General features: G+C 42.9%; 1 protein-coding gene across 8 annotated transcripts in view; it reads left to right on the forward strand.

Moving 5' to 3' along the window:
- LOC140393178 (arginyl-tRNA--protein transferase 1) overlaps positions 1–16,210 on the forward strand; it is a 342,882-nt gene that overhangs the window by 118,290 nt on the left and 208,382 nt on the right. For 5 of the 8 annotated variants that reach the window (XM_072479317.1, XM_072479322.1, XM_072479316.1 and 2 more), the window contains 2 exons: positions 7,739–7,771; positions 13,117–14,990. In XM_072479317.1, coding sequence (XP_072335418.1) covers positions 7,739–7,771; positions 13,117–13,734 — 651 coding nt within the window. In that variant the 3' untranslated portion in view covers positions 13,735–14,990. Of the gene's footprint in view, positions 1–7,738; positions 7,772–13,116; positions 14,991–16,210 lie in introns of those variants that run through there. The other 3 variants (XM_072479318.1, XM_072479324.1, XM_072479323.1) reach the window with 1 other exon arrangement.

A 16,210-nucleotide genomic window follows, 5' to 3' on the forward strand; every position in this document is an offset into this window, starting at 1 on the left:
TCCACCCGCTCCCAAGCCGCCCCCGTCCCCACTACCCACTTCCTTATCATTGCAATATTGCCGGCCCAGTAATAATTACTAAAATTTGGCAGTACCAGACCCCCCTCTCCTCGATTCCTCCCGATCATCACTTTTTTCACCCGTGGGGACTTACCCGCCCAAACAAAGCCCCAAATAATTTTGTTGATCCTCTTAAAAAAGGACCGCGGGATGAAAATCGGGAGGCATTGGAACACAAATAAAAATCTCGGCAATATCGTCATCTTAACCGACTGCACCCTCCCGCCAGTGACAGCGGGAGCGCATCCCATCTCCGAAACTCGCCCCTCATCTGCTCAACCAGCCGGGACAAGTTCAACTTGTGTAACCGCCCCAGTCACGTGCCACTTGTATCCCCAGATATCTAAAATTGTCTCCCACTAACTTGAACGGTATCTCCCCCAGCTGGCCCTCCTGACCTCTTGCCTGGACTACAAGCATCTCACTCTTCGTCATATTCAATTTGTATCCCGAAAACCAGTCGAATTCCCCAGAATCGCCATAATCTCCCTCATCCCTGCCCCTGGATCTGCTACATTTAGGAGTAAGTCATCCGCATACAGCGATACCCTATGCTCCACTCCCGCCTAACCAGCCCCTTCCAGCCCCCAGAAGCTCTCTGAGCAATTGCTAGCGGCTCTATGACTAACGCCAACAGCCGTGGTGAGAGGGCACATCCCTGTCTTGTCCCCCGGTGCAGCCTAAAATAGTCTGAGGTCGCTTATTCGTCCTAACACTGGCTTCCGGGGCCTGGTACAACAGCCTGACGCAGTCGATAAAGCCCCTACCAAACCCAAAATGTCCCAGCATCTCCCATAGATAGTCCCACTCTACCCGGTCAAACGCCTTCTCCGCGTCCATGGCCACAACTACCTCAACTTCCCTTCTCTCCGGGGTCACCATAATCACATTAAGCAGCCTTCTTATATTGGTTACCAACTGCCTACCCTTGACAAATCCGGTTTGGTCCTCCATAATCACCTCCAGCACACAATCTTCAATCCTGGAGGCCAACACCTTGGCCAGCAACTTAGCGTCCACATTAAGCAACGAGATCGGCCTATAGGACCCACATAGCTCCGGGTTCTTGTCCCACTTCAATACTAGTGAGATGGTGGCCTGTGACAGCGACTACTAGATTATTGATTCCTGCTAGACAGGTTCAATATTACCTTATTATTAACTATAGCTCAGTAGTGTGTGCAAACTTCATTTAATTAATCGTTATACAATAAATTAGTTTTATTTCAATCTAATGATTGGTGGATTCATTGTCATCAACTCAACGGACCATTCTGGAGCAAAAGTCAAAAAACACGACATATTACCACCAAGGGTAATATAACAGGAACATGGATTGAGATTTCTGCTGAATCCTCCACACTGAGGTGAGCAGAAAGATGGATGAGCATAATTGAAGGAAACAATGAATCTTTTATTAAACAGATAATTTAAAAAACAGATAATAAACAAAATTGGTGACAATGCAGATTAAAATGAGCAGTAAACTCCCATTTGGAAAACTGAATTCAAGACAGCCACTGGAAACAGACCTTTGTACAAAATGGCAGGAAGGACACGCAAGTTCCATGCCCTTCCATATTTTGTGGGAAAGGAGGTGTGTAGATAAGAAATTGCCTTTTACAGCCTTTAAAATTTGTTTAATAATTTAAATTTTTTAAAATAGATTTTTAATGTTGATGTAAGTGATTTCAACAGTTGCACGTCAATCTGAGTTATGCCATCTGTTTCTACTGTAGTATGGTTAATCAGCAGAGTAAGTAATTTGTTGCTTCGGCCCCATCGTCCCTAATCTGCCATTGATCTGAACACATGGATGCAACTATGCTCCAGCACATCATGTGTAAATATAGATTGATTTGAATGAGGAACTGAAAAGTCCAAATAACAGTGATGTTCCAGGAAACTCAGGAACTATAGTTGCATAAAAAGTTACCGCCAAACAACTATTTCATTTTTATATGCTCAAAACCTTATTTGAGTTTGTAAAAATTAATATCTTTGGTGCAAAATACCATAGTAGTCTGCCAAAGTTAATAACGAATGTCAAAAATGCAATAAAATATCAACCTAAGATGATCGCAACAAAACCAGGATGGTTAAGAATATATGAAGGGGGCGGCATGGTGGCACAGTGGTTAGCACTGCAGCCTCACAACTTAAGGGACCCGGGTTCAATCCCAGCCTTGGGTGACTGTGTGGAGTTTGCACTTTCTCCCCATGTCTGCGTAGGTTTCCTCCAGGTGCTCTTTCCGTGGGCCGGTGCAGACTCAATGGCCGAATGGCCTCCTTCTGCACTGTAAGTTCCATGGTTTTATAAGAAATGGGAGCAGGAGCAGACTGTTCAGCCCTTGAACCTGCTCCACCATTCTTTTGATGTGATTGTGACCTCAACTCCACTTTTTTGCCTATCCCCATTACCTTGAGGGTCAAAAATCTGTAACTCAGCCTTGAATATATTCAATGACCCAGCTTCCTCTGCTCTCTGGGATAGAAGGTTTCAAAGTTTGGTGACCCACTGAGAGAAGAGTTTCCTCCTCATCTCCATCCTATGAGACCACTTATTCTGAAATGCTGCCTCATGGGAGATTGTATTTCAATTAAACTAAATCCAAAGGGTGAAGGTTGAGCATGCAGCTACATTTGTCAAAAGAGTCTCCATGCTCACAATCTAGGACACTGGGGGAGGTGTATTATCTCAGAGCTGCTGGTCAACATTTTTTAAAAAGTTATTTGCGAGATGCTGGTGTTGCTGGTTAGGCCAATATTTATTGCCCATCCCTGATAATAATCATTAATAATCTTTATTAATGTCACAAGTAGATTTAAATTAACACTGCAATGAAGTTACTGTGAAAATCCCCATGTCCTCCCTCTAGTTGCCCTTTAGATGGTGGTGATTAATTGCCTTCTTGAATCCAGGCAGTCCTTGAGTTGTAGGAGCACCCACATAGCTGTTAGGTAGGGTGTTCCAAGATTTTGGCCCAGCGACAGTGAAGGAACAATTATATACTTCCAAGTTGGGTGATTTAGAGGGGAACCTCCAGGTTGGGGCTTCCAGGTATCTTCTGCTCTTGTCCTTCAAGATGGAAGTTGTCTTGGGGTTGGAAGCTGCACCCTAAGGAAGTTTGGCATGCATCGTGTAGATGGTACACATGGTTGCCATTGTTCAGTGGTGTAAGGATTAAATGTTTGTGGAAGGGATAGCAATCAAGCTGGCTGCTTTGTCCTGGATAATCTTGTTTTTTTGGAGCTGAACTCATCCAGGCAAGTGGATCCATTACACTCCTGACATGTGCTTGTCGATGGTGGACAGGCTTTGGGGGGGTCAGAAGGTGAGTTACTCGTCGTAGGATTCCTAGCCTTTGACCTACTCTATTAGCACTGTATTGATGTGCCTAATCCAGTTCATTTTCTGATCAATGGTAACCCCCAGGATGTTAATTGTGGGGGATTCAGCGATGGTAATGCCATTGAATGTCAAGGGGAGAAGGTTACATCTTCCCTTGTAGCAGCTGGTCATTGCCTGGCACTTGTGTGGCGCAAATGTAGCTTTCCACTTGTCATCCCAGGTCGGGATATTGTCCAGGTCTTGCTGCATTTGGACATGGACTGCTTCATTATCTGAGGAATCGCGAATGGTGCTGAACATTATGCAGTAGTCTGTGAACATCTGCACTTCTGACCTTATGATATAAGGGAGATCATTGATGAAGCAGCTGAAGATGGTTGGACCTAGGACACTACCCTGAGGAACTCCTGCAGTGATGTCCTGGAGCTGAGATGATTGACCTCCAACCACCACAACCATTTTCCTTTGTGCCAGGTATGACTCCAACCACTGGAGAGTTTTCCCCGATTCCCATTGACTCCAGTTTTACGAGGGCTCCTTAATGCCATACTCGGCCAAATGCTGCCTTGATGACAAGGACAGTCACTCTCACCTCACCTCTTGCATTCAGCTCTTTTGTGCATGCTTGAACTAAGGCTATAATGAGGTCCGGAGCTGGGTGACTCTGAACACCTGTGAGCCGGATATTGCTGAGTAAGTGCCACTTGATAGCACTGTTGATGACTCCTTCCGTCATGATGGAGAATAGACTGATAGAGCTGTAATTGGCTGGGTTAGATTTGTCCTGTTCCTTGTGTACAGGACACAACCGGGCAATTTTCCACATTGCTGGGTAGATGCCAGTGTTGTAGCTGTACTTGGAACAGCTTGGTTAGGGATGTGGCAAGTTCTGGAGCAGAAGTCCTTCAGAACTATTGCCGTAATATTTGTTGGGACCCATAACATTACAGTGTCCAGTACCTTCAGCCATTTCTTATTGGCATGTGGAGTGAGTCGTATTGGCTGAAGATTGACATCTGTGATGCTGGTGACCTCCAGAGGAGACTGTGATGGATCATCCACTTCTGACTGAGAGTGTTGCGAATGCTTTAGCCTTGTCTTTTGCACAGATGTGCTAGGCTCCTCCATCATTGAGGATGGGATATTTGTGGACCTCCTCCTCCAGTGCGTTGTTTAATTGCCCAACACCATTCATGGCTGGATGTGGCAGGACTTCAGAGCTGATGCGTTTGTTGTGGAATCGCTTAGCTCTATTACTTGCTGCTTACGAGCAGTAGCTTCCCCAGGTTGACACCTCATTTTTAGGTATGCCTGGTGCTGCTCCTGGAATGCTATCCTGCATTCCTCATAGAAAAAGGGTTGATTCCCTGGCTTGGAGGTAAAGGTAGAGTGGAGAAATGCCAGGCCATGAGGTTGCAGATTTTGGTTGAGTGCAATTCTGCTGCTGCTGATGGCCCACATCACATCATGGATGCACAGTCTTGAGTTGCTATTCCATTTATTTATGTTTTCTTTTTAAAATAAATTTAGAGTACCCAATTCTTTTTTTCCCAATTAAGGGGCAATTTTTGGTTTGTGGCGGTGAGACCCACGCTACATAGGGCGAATATGGAAACTCCACATGGACAGTGACCCGATGCCAGGGTCGGACCCAGGTCCTCGGAGCCATGAGGCAGCAGTGTTAACCACTGCGCCATCGTGTTGCCCTTTCTATCCTATTTAGCTGGGTGGTAGTGCCACACAACACGATGGAGGGTATCCTCAATGTGAAGACGGGGCTTTGTCTCCACAAGGACTATGTGGTGGTCATTTCTCCTGATACTGTCATGGACAGATGCATCTGCAGCAGGCAGGTTAGTGAGGATGAGGTCAAGTATGTTTTGATGGTTCCGTCACCACCTGCTGCAGGCCCATTCTCGCAGTTATGTCCTTTAGAACCCGGCCAGCACAGTCTGTGGTATTAATACCAAGCCACTCTAGGCGATGAACATTGAAGTCTCCAACCCAGAGTATATTATGCTGCCTTGCCACCCTTCGTGCTTCCTCCAATGGCGTTCAACATGGAGAAGTACTGACTCATCAGCTGATGGTGGACAATACATGGTAATCAGCAGGAGGTTTCCTCGCCTGTGTTTAACCTGAAGCCATGAGACTTCCTCCCAACTGTATATCACTCTGCCACCTCCTCTGTCTTGCCAGTGAGACAGGACATCCCCAGGAATGGTGATAGTGGTGTCTGGGGCATTGTATGTGAGATATGAATCATCGAATATGACTATGTCAGACTGTTGCTTGACTAGTCTGTGAGACAGCTCTTTTAACTTTGGCACAAGCCCCCAGATATTAGCAAGTAGGATTTTGCAGGGTCAACAGGGCTGGGCTTGCCGTTGTTGTTTCCGGTGCCTGGGTCGATGCCGGATGGTCTGTCCGGTTTCATTGATTTTTCAAATTTTGTAGCAGTTGAATGCAACTGAGTGGCTTGCTAGGCCATTTCAGAGGGCATTTAAGAGTCAACACATTGCTGTGTGTCTGGAGTCACATGTAAGGAACCAGATGGATTTTTATGACAGTTGACAATGGTTTCATGGTCATTTTACTGAGTTTAAATTCCACCACTTGCCGCAATACCGCTATGCCACCCCTTCTCACCTAACATCGACACCCATTATTGCTTGATGGCCCTATTTAACTCAGTTGGCAGCGATCAGTTAAAAGGCTAGTTTTGAGAATCTCCTCCCCAGAGGAACTGGTAAGCTTAATTGGCAGTTGTACTGACCAATCCTTGGACATGGAGGGATCAAGTGCTCAGCACCACTTTCTGTGCTCAAGAGGCAAAAAAAAGTATAACTCATGATCAGTCAGTTCCAATAAAGGCTAAGGAGCAAATCTCTGCCAGAAATCAAGATATGGGCAGCTGATTGTTACAACTAGCGACAGACCAATAAGAAAGGAACATAGCCTGTTTTTGTTGTCGTACCGATAGTATTATAGAAAATGTTTAAATCTGAAAGGACTATCCTGTTCAGTCATGTATCATGCAAAATAAACCAGTTTCTTGACTTTTGCATTGACCTTGTCTCAACTTTTCTCTACCAGAATATTGGGAAAATGCAAGTGACGTGTGCAAAAAACACACCATCCAGTTCCGATCATAAATGGGTCCTAGTGTTACACCCTTGGGTCACACTACTCTGCAATAATTGTCTGTTATCAGTTGTTCTGTGTCTGATTATGTTAACCTGTTTACAATTAATGCTCACTGTGCTTGATTACTTAAGCCTGTGTGTAGACCAAGAGAAAACAAACTGCAGAAAGAGCTGGGAGCTAGAGCTCGAAGTATGAAGTAAACATTTTAAAGGTTTTCACAAAAGTCTTAGAGTCAAAGAGGTCTACAGCACGGAAAAGGCCCTTTGGCCCATCGCGTATGCGCCAGCCTTGTATATAACTTTCCTGCGCACACAAACTATTGTCATCTCTGTATAGATCCGAGATATAAAATATACGACACAGCACAAAATTATGTATCCCAAGAATTCTTTGGATTGATAATTTCAGTCCACTTTAGTTCTTGTGAATTTGCGTTTGGAACTACAGGGTCCTAATCAGTTTCATACAGATATTTTGTGGTTTAATGTCCTTGCATAGTAAAACCCAGTTTACATTTGTAACTGTTTTCCAATCTCATCAGTTTGGTGGAGAAAAGAGACACTCCTTTGATCATGTTGTTTCATGTTATTTCTCTAAAAATATTAGTGAAGCCCCAATCATTCATTCCAATGATGGGGACCTCGCAGGCCAAAAATTAAAATTGGCAGATACCAAATTAAACTACAAGAGAATTAATTTTTAACCTATGTGGGGCAATCTGCTTATACATTTGTATAACACAATTTGACCTGACTGTCTTCATTAATGACAAAGCACAATTAGCCTCGTACATGAGCGCTTACCATGCAGCTAAAGAGAAAATGCCTCACACTAGCAAGAGAGATTAATTCTTGGGGAGGAAGGAGGGGAATTGTGTTTATTTGAATGGTAAATGTGAATTATTAGCTGACAGTGTAAAATATAAACTTCCAGATTTTTAACAAAATATTCATAACAATACACAGCTACACTTGTGTAATAATATGCTTTATGTAAGAAATTATAAGGCTGGGGAATTAAATGAACAACTATTAGAGTTGTTCTAAATATCATTAGCATAATAATCATTGTTACTAAGTGATCATTGTTACTAAGTGTAACTTTATATTATTACAAAAATTAACTTGATTCTTCTCCATTCTTTTGTTCCCTATTCTAACACCGACCTTGTGAATGCAGTACACACGATTCCTTTGTCAGTCCCCGCTTCAGGTAAGCCTGACATTACATTCAATTGTATGGAATATTTTATTGGAATATGAGATACAGGACCAAAGCCAAAAATATCAAGTTAATCTGTTTTGAATAATCAAAACTACAGTTTTAGTAGTGTTTGGATTGGATTTGGATTTTGTTTATTGTCACGTTTACCAAGGTACGGTGAAAAGTATTTTTCTGCGAGTAGCTCAACAGATCATTAAGTACATGAAAAGGTAATAAAAAGAAAATACATAATAGGGCCGATGTTTTCATATTGAAGTTTGCTGTTGGGTAACAGATCTGGCATATGGATTGTCAGTGGAAAGGAAGTGAACTAGCCCCAAAGGTTATTTCAGGACTATTGCAATGCCATTATCAATTTTGAATCAATAAACAAAACTACACCTGTTCTTTCAAAATTAATGCAGAATCGAGCAGGATCGTGCCTCTTGAGATATATATATATAGAAACTATAGAATCTACATGCACAACGCATCTTTGGGATACAGTGCACCAGCCTGATGATGCCACCTATGTGTGAATATATGTTGACTGTACAAGTGTTGAGCACTAGCATCAGCATGTAAAAGACGACAGGTGACATGTCCAAGTTCTTAAAAAAAAATTGAAATATCTCTAATTTATTGTCTTTCTTCCTTCTCTCTCTCTCTCTCTCTCTCTCTCTCTCTCCCCCCCTTAATCTCGCTTTTCCTCTTTTGCTAGTGTGAGGCCCCCCTCCCAGGGCTGGTCTTACCCCTATCTTATGATAGTTGTCTGTCTGCTCCCTCTGCCTATGGTTCAACCTCGCCTGCATTCCGCTGCACTCGCCCTTCCCCCTGTGACCCGACTTTTCTCATCAGAGCAGCACAGTCCTGTACAGGCCGATTTCACCTGATTAAATTCGGCCCTGCGTTTTGCCAAGTCCACCCCAGATTTTGTGTCCTTCCCAGGTTCTCTCCTTAGTCTGTTTTGTCGACCTCGGGATCCTCTCTCGATCCTGGTATCAATGTAGCTTCGCAATGATCGCCCTTGGTTGTTCCCCTGCCTTGTGTTTCGGCCTGAGCGACCTGTGTGCTCTGTCGATCTCTGGGGAGTTAGAGAAGCTCTCTCACCCAACTAGCTTGCCCAGCATTTGGGCGACATAGCCCGCCTGGTCCATGCCCTCGATCCCCTCTGGCAGGCCCACAATTTGAATGTTCTGCCATTGGGATCTGTTTGCTTGGTCCTCGACTTTCCCTTTTCAATCTGCCTTGGGCCGCCACCAAAGAATCCTGCCGCTCTAGTCTGTCGATGCTTTCTCCAATTCTTGGATTGTTTTTATTATGCTTCCACCTTCTTCCCCAATCCATTGATCACTTTTTGCATGGAGACCATCGCCTCTGTCACTGTCACCTGGATTTTGACTTTTAGCACCTCTTTCATTGCAGTCAGTTCCTTCATAAGGAATGCCTTCCATCCGTCTCCAGGTGGAAGGGGAGGCTGATGCTCGGGTCGTCACCCTTCCTCTCTCTTGGGTGGCCGGGGCCCCTCGCCTCGTGGATCCAGGGCTCTTCCGTCTGATGCTCATGACCTTTTCCACTGCTTCTGTCGTCCCTTCGACCCCTCAAGCTCCCGTTCGCTGGCATGCTGGTTCTATTTCTTTCCTTTCTCGGTCAAGGTTGAGTTGCTTTCCAATTTTCGGGAAAATTCACCTAAAAGTGCCTATTTGGTTATGGTGTGGAGGAGAGCCACCTGATGTGCGTCCACTCAGCACATCACCGTCACCGGAAGTTATTTTGACTTAGACCTGATATAGTTATTGCCTTTGTAGGTGCATTGATTTTTAGGATAGAATTCTGTTAATGATTCTGCACAAACTTGAATACATCAATCAACGAATCAAATTTGAAACCACTCAAAATATCACTTTAAAACTGTACTTTAGAGTCATAGAGTCACAGATGTTTACAGCATGGAAATAGGCCCTTCGGCCCAGCTGATCCATGCCGCCCAGTTTCTATCACTAAGCTAGTCCCACTTGCCTGCATTTAGCCTCTCCCATCCCTTGTGGATCCACACATAGATGACCCTGTTTATCCTTGAGGCCCTACCCTCTCCCTAGTCACTCTTTTGCCCTTTATGTATCTGTAAAAGCTCTTTGGATTTTCAATTGCCTTATCTGCCAAGACAATCTCATGTCCCCTTTTTGCCCTCCTGATTTCTCTCTTAACTCTACTCCGACAAGCAAGGGATCCACTTGATCCCAGCTGCCTATGCATATCATATACTTCCATCTTCCTTTTGACCATGGCCTCAATACCCCGAGTCATCCAGGGTTCCCTACTTCTACCAGCCTTACCCTTCACACTAAGAGGAATGTTCTCACCCTGAACCCTAGTTAACACACTTTTGAAACTATTAGATGATCTGGTTGTGGTTAGTCATTAAATGCCCTTTTTACAGCAGTTGGCATTATGGCTTTAAATAACTTAGAAATACACATAATGAGTTAACAAAGAACTGTGTTTGATCTGGAATTACTGACATCTTTAGTGTCTTGACAGTTTTGCCATTATCCATAAACTTTAGTCTCCATATAATGGCCACGGTGGCACAGTGGTTAGCATTGCTGACTCACGGCGCCGAGATTCCAGGTTCGATCCCAGCTCTGGGTCACTGTCCTTATGGAGTTTGCACATTCTCCCCGTGTTTGCGTGGGTTTCGCCCCTACAACCCAAAGACGTTCATGGTAGGTGGATTAGCCACGCTAAATTGCCCCTTAATTAGAAAACATGAATTGGGTACTCTAAATTTATTTAAAAATATATGTATAATGGCCATGATTCTGGGTTCTCCAGCATCACATTTAGGGGCACCCCAATGAGGTGTTGGGGAATCCCACCAGGAAGTTCCCACGTAAAGGCTTATCTGGCAATTTCCCAGAATTGCTACTTCCTCTAGATAATTACGCTGGGCTAGGAACTATCAGACAGAAGCAATTTAAATCTCTTCGGATGGTTCTGCCAGTTTTACTTCTAACTCCAGAGTAACTATTTTAAAAAGTCAGACCCAGCATCGCACGGGCCCCCACCCCCTCCCTCTCGAACTGACCTCCCCTTCCCAGACTGACTCCATCATTTCCCCTCCCACACTGACCACTGTAAAAAGGGGGAGTGACTTACCTCTCTGCATCCCAGTTAGCCCATGATGATCCTGCCAGGGTGCACTTCACTGTTCCTGTCTCACCCAGCCTGAGTGAGGAAGGTTGGGTGAGACAGGCTCAGGAATTACAGTGCAGGTATGTCTGGCGAGAGTGGCAATCCGATGGAGTTTGGCACTGTGGAAGTTACAAGCCAATATCACTTTCCGACAGGATAAATGGTTCTTTCTTTATCTTGATGCATTATAACAACATTATTTCCCAATTGGGTCCCTCTCTGATTTTCTATTTCCAGTTCTCCACTTCATTCTCAGCCACCCTTTCCCTTATCACCATCTCTCCTCACCCACACCTCTCCCCAATGTTTAATATGGCAGAATTGCTATAGTGCAAAAGGAGGCCATTCAGCCCATCATGTCTGCACTGGCTCTTTGAATCCCACCATCTCCTATAATATTGTTCATTCCCGTTGAGGCCTTAGACTCTGTTGGTGAATTTCTGCTCCCACCTTTTTCCTTAACTTTTTGGCAAGTAAAATGGCGGAGTCAGTTTTGTGTTCTCCATCCACTCCAGTAATGGCCGAGATTCTTTCTCCTACCTTGGCGAAAGAATCTGAAAAGCACCGAGGAATTGTCTCAGAAGACTTCCAAGAAATCAATTAAAGAGGCCTTGGCCCCCATTCAAGCAGCTGTGGGGAAAACTAATAAGACCGTTGAAGTCCAGGGAGCCACGATCAAATGTATGGAGGTGACCTTGTCAGACCACAACAATTGGACTGCTGTGTTGAAATCGGAACTGTCTTTGGTGACTGAAACGAATAGAACGTTGAGGGTCAAGATGAATGACCTAGAAAATAGACCCAGGAGGCAAAATATTTGGATTGTGGGGTTGCCGGAGTGGATGGAGGGGCCCTACGCCCACAAAGTACTTCTCGGGCATGTACTGCAAGATGATAGGTGAGGGTGGATTTGCGTCCCCCCCTGAATTGGATCGAGCCCATCGCACAGTTCAGTCGATGCCTTATCCTGAAGTTCCATCATGTGTTGTAATAATGAGGTTTCATAGCTTCAAGGAAAAGGAAAGAGTTTTGCGAAGCGAAGGCCACTCCATCAGGTTCTATCAGGACATGGGTGTGGAGCTAGCAAAGAAGAGGCCCATGTTCCATGGAATTAATGCTGCCCCATAGAAGCGTGGAGTTCGGTTTGGTTGGCCCACCCTGCTCGAGTCAGAGTGACTTTTGAGGGTTTCATGTTTGTTCCCGTTTTTTCTGGTTTGGATTTGGATTTGTTTATTGTCACGTGTACCGAGGTACAATGAAAAGTATTGTTCTGCATACAGTCCAGACAGATCATTCTGTTCATGGAACAAGTACCTAGGGCAAACAAGGTGGCATCAGACATTAAAGACAATGTTGAGGGCGTATTGTCAAGATTATCCAGAGGATTGGGATAAAGGAATCCCATTCGTATTGTTTGCAATTAGGGATGCACCTAATGAGTCTACCAAATTTAGTCCTTTTGAACTAATTTTTGGTCATGAGGTAAGAGGACCACTTAAATTGATTAAGGAAAAATTGGTGGGTGAGAAATCAGAAATTACACTATTGGATTACCTGTCAAATCTTAGGGGACGATTAAATAGAGCAGGTGAATTGGCTAGACAACATTTGAAAGCTGCACAAAATGCGATGAAACGGGTAGCGGACAAGAAATCCAAAGTCCGTAGTTTTGCCAGTGGGGATAAAGTTTTAGTGTTTTTACCAGTGGTAGGTGAGCCTTTAAAAGCAAGGTTTTGTGGACTGTATCAGATTGAAAGGAAATTAAGTGAGGTGAATTATGTGGTAAAAACACCAGATAGAAGGAAGACTCACCGAGTGTGACATGTGATATGCATAAAAGGAACTTTGAAAGGGAAGGAGAGAAAAAGGAGGTTTTAATGATTCTAACTCAAAGTGACGAACCAAATTCAGATGACTGTAAATTTGACATACCCAAAATTAAATTGGAAAATGAGGATGTTCTTAAAAATTGGGATGAATTGTTAAGTTACCTTCCAGAGGAAAAACGAACTGACCTGAAAGAGTTATTGATATCACATGGGCAAGTTTGTAGAGACAAATTGGGACGTACTAAAATGGCTATACATGATGTAGATGTGGGAAATGCTGTTCCTATCAAACAACATCCATATAGACTTAATCCTTCAAAATTGGCACAGGTTAACCGAGAGATTGAGAGTATGCTGAAGAATGGCATAATTGAAGTGGGTTGCAGCCAATGGAGCTCACCCATAGTGATGGTACCTAAACCAGACGGTACCCAACGGTTGTGTGTGGACTATCGAAAGGTTAATGCAGTTACAAGAACGGACTCTTATCCTATCCCACATTTGGAGGATTGCATTGAGAAAGTGGGACAATCTGCTTTTATTTCCAACTTCCAGACATGGAAAGAACATTTAAAACATCGTATGGAGTTCTTCAATCGACTTCAGGTAGCGGGTTTGGTGATGAACCTAGCCAAAAGTGAATTTGGAGAAGCCCAAATCACTTTCCTTGAGGAGTTTCCGATACCCTCAAGACGAAGGGAGATAATGCGATCTCCTAGTATGAATGAATTTGTTCGAACAGTTGTGCAAATGTTTTGTGGCGTGATTACTCCACTGATGGACTTGCTAAAGAAACCGAAAAAATTTCAATGGATAGCGGACTTTCAACAAGCTTTTGACTGCCTGAAAGCTGTGATCACCAATGTTCCTGTATTGGAGAATTGCAAGGGGCTCTGTGGTCAGATTGAACTAAATTATCTTATTCTAAAGAGAAATGCCGAGGAGTAGAGAAATGGGTGGATCGTGCGGAGACTTTGTTCAAAGAGACTGTCAATCGAGAAGGATTTCGGTTGAAGGAAGAACAAAGAAAAATGGACTATATTATTATACCTGTTTGCATGTGTTGTTTTTTTTTTTTAAAAACGAAAAGGTATATTTACTGTGTATATTTCTTAGTGGATGGTGCAAAAGTGAAAAATGAAACCATCTTGAAGTTGATGGATTACTTTTTTTTCTTGGGGGAAGGTGTCATGCGAGAGTACCTTTAAGAACTGGATGATTAAGCAATGTACCTTTAAGAAAATAGTGATGTCATAGTGTGGGTGGAGCTCCGCTCAGGTCAGCCATTTTGCTGTTTGGTTTTGCAGTTTTTGAAAAAGAGCTGGTGTGTATCTGTGTGTTTCCAGAGAGCTGCAGGTTTTTAGTTTCAGTTTGAAAAGAGCTTGCAAGTGTCTGTGTTTTGCAGTGAGCTGGATTTGCTGTGATGTGTGCCATAAAAGACCATCTCTGAATCATTTGGTTGATTTAAACTCATCATAGTAAAACCTTTAACCTGATGTGATTTTGTTTTAAAGGTGTTAAGTCTCTTGGAAGTTTGAAGGAACATTTTAAGGAGTTATTTACTGTTGCAATATTTTCTGAGGCATCTTTGAAGTAAGGGGTTTTAAGAGATCCAATGTTTATTTAAAATGTTAAGTTGAGTTCATGGAATAAACAGTGTTTTGTGTTTAAAAACCCACGTGTCCATAATTGTAATCCCGCACCTAGGGAAAAAGCCGTGTGCTAGGAAAAGCAACAAATCCATTAAAGGGAGAGGTTGGTTGAACTCCATGATACATTTTGGGGTTCTGGAAACGCCTCGTCCATAACAATACTCAATGTAGATTTGGATCTCTGTCCACCGGTGGCCATATTTGGGGTGTCAAATTCACTGTTGATACAATCTGGAGTGAAGTTGCATGTCCTTTTCTTTGCCTCGTTGATACCCTGGATGAGAATTTTGTTTGGGTGGAGGCCTCCCATTCCGTCATTGGTTGGGTGACAATGTTATTTCTGCACTCGGAAAAGGTCAAATTCACCATCAGTGTGTTGGTGGAGATGTTCTATCTAAGATGGCAACCATTTATTTCCCTTTATAAGGAGTTTGTCACCGTCAGTTGTTAGGGGTTTTAGATTAGTTTGGGTTTTAAGTTAATTTGGTGTTGTGTTGTTTTCTCTTTTTTATTGTAATTTTTTTCTTGTTTGACTGTTTGTTATGCGTTGTATTGATTATTATGAAAAATTATTTAATAAATCTTTTTTTTTAAAGCCTAAATATGAGACTAAGTGATGAAATTACCACAAAATAGTAAACCTTTAATGTTCGCATTGATTCCAATACCCATAGCTACTGATTTGCTGCACTCACAGGAAAACTGACACAAACGTAACATAAGATTCCAGAAACACAAGTGAGAAACCTGTTATCCATGGAATAAAATAGTCCTTGATTTATTCAGTTGCAAAGATTAAGTGACCCTGCCCATAATCTGTTCACTGACAGGCAAACAAAAATCAGTTGGTTTTAAAAGGCATGTGATGAATGATTTAAAAATTCCAAAACAATATTTGGATAGGGATTTTACAGAATTGTGATGCATGATCACTGTTTTTTTTATCCATTCATGGCATGTGAGTGTTGTTGACTAGGCCAGCATGTTTTGGCCATCATTAATTGCCCCTGAGAAACTGGTGATGAGCCTCCTGCATGAACTGTTTAAGTCCATGTGGCATATGTGCTATTAAGCACTGTTAGCTAAACAGTTCAAAGAGTAAAGTAATGATTATTTTGTTGAGAATTGAAGATGGGTTGAGAATATTAGTAAAACGAATTGGAGTTTACTTTGACATCTTAAACAGTAGAGGAAGTTATTGAGTATTCTACAGAGAGCATCTTTGAGTATTATGTCTTGAGAGATGGAAATCCGCAGGAAGTTCTTCTCTTGTTTATTATCCAGCAACCCGTTTGTGAATTCAGTGAAGAGAGAGTTGATTATAGTGTCACTTGCATTCAAGCCATATGGGATATGGAACTTTACCCAAATAAGGAAATAATGTCACTAGGCGAGGATAGAAAATGTAGCCATCTAATTAATAAATCAAGTATATAATATGCTCATTTCCACTGCCAAATAATTTTTTTTAATGGGGTGGCAGATGCATTTTAAAACTTTCTCTCTGCCAAAAAACTCTGATCTTGCTTTTGGGTAATTTCTCCCATTTGTCCATGAAAACGTCTTTTTGGTTGTGGTTGCCATCGTTAACTACCACTTTTTTTTTTACCCATCCACTCGAAGCCAGAGCATTTCCCGCAGTGGGTTCTCTTTTCCACTCCTATTTCTTATCCACATTCAGTGTCTAAGCAATGTCAAATTCCACTAATTTGCTAACAATATGGGTGTGGCACGGTGGTTACGATTGCTGCCTCACGGCACCAGATACTCGG

This window comes from Scyliorhinus torazame, chromosome 16 (genome assembly GCF_047496885.1).
Source record: "Scyliorhinus torazame isolate Kashiwa2021f chromosome 16, sScyTor2.1, whole genome shotgun sequence".
Lineage (NCBI taxonomy): Eukaryota > Metazoa > Chordata > Chondrichthyes > Carcharhiniformes > Scyliorhinidae > Scyliorhinus > Scyliorhinus torazame.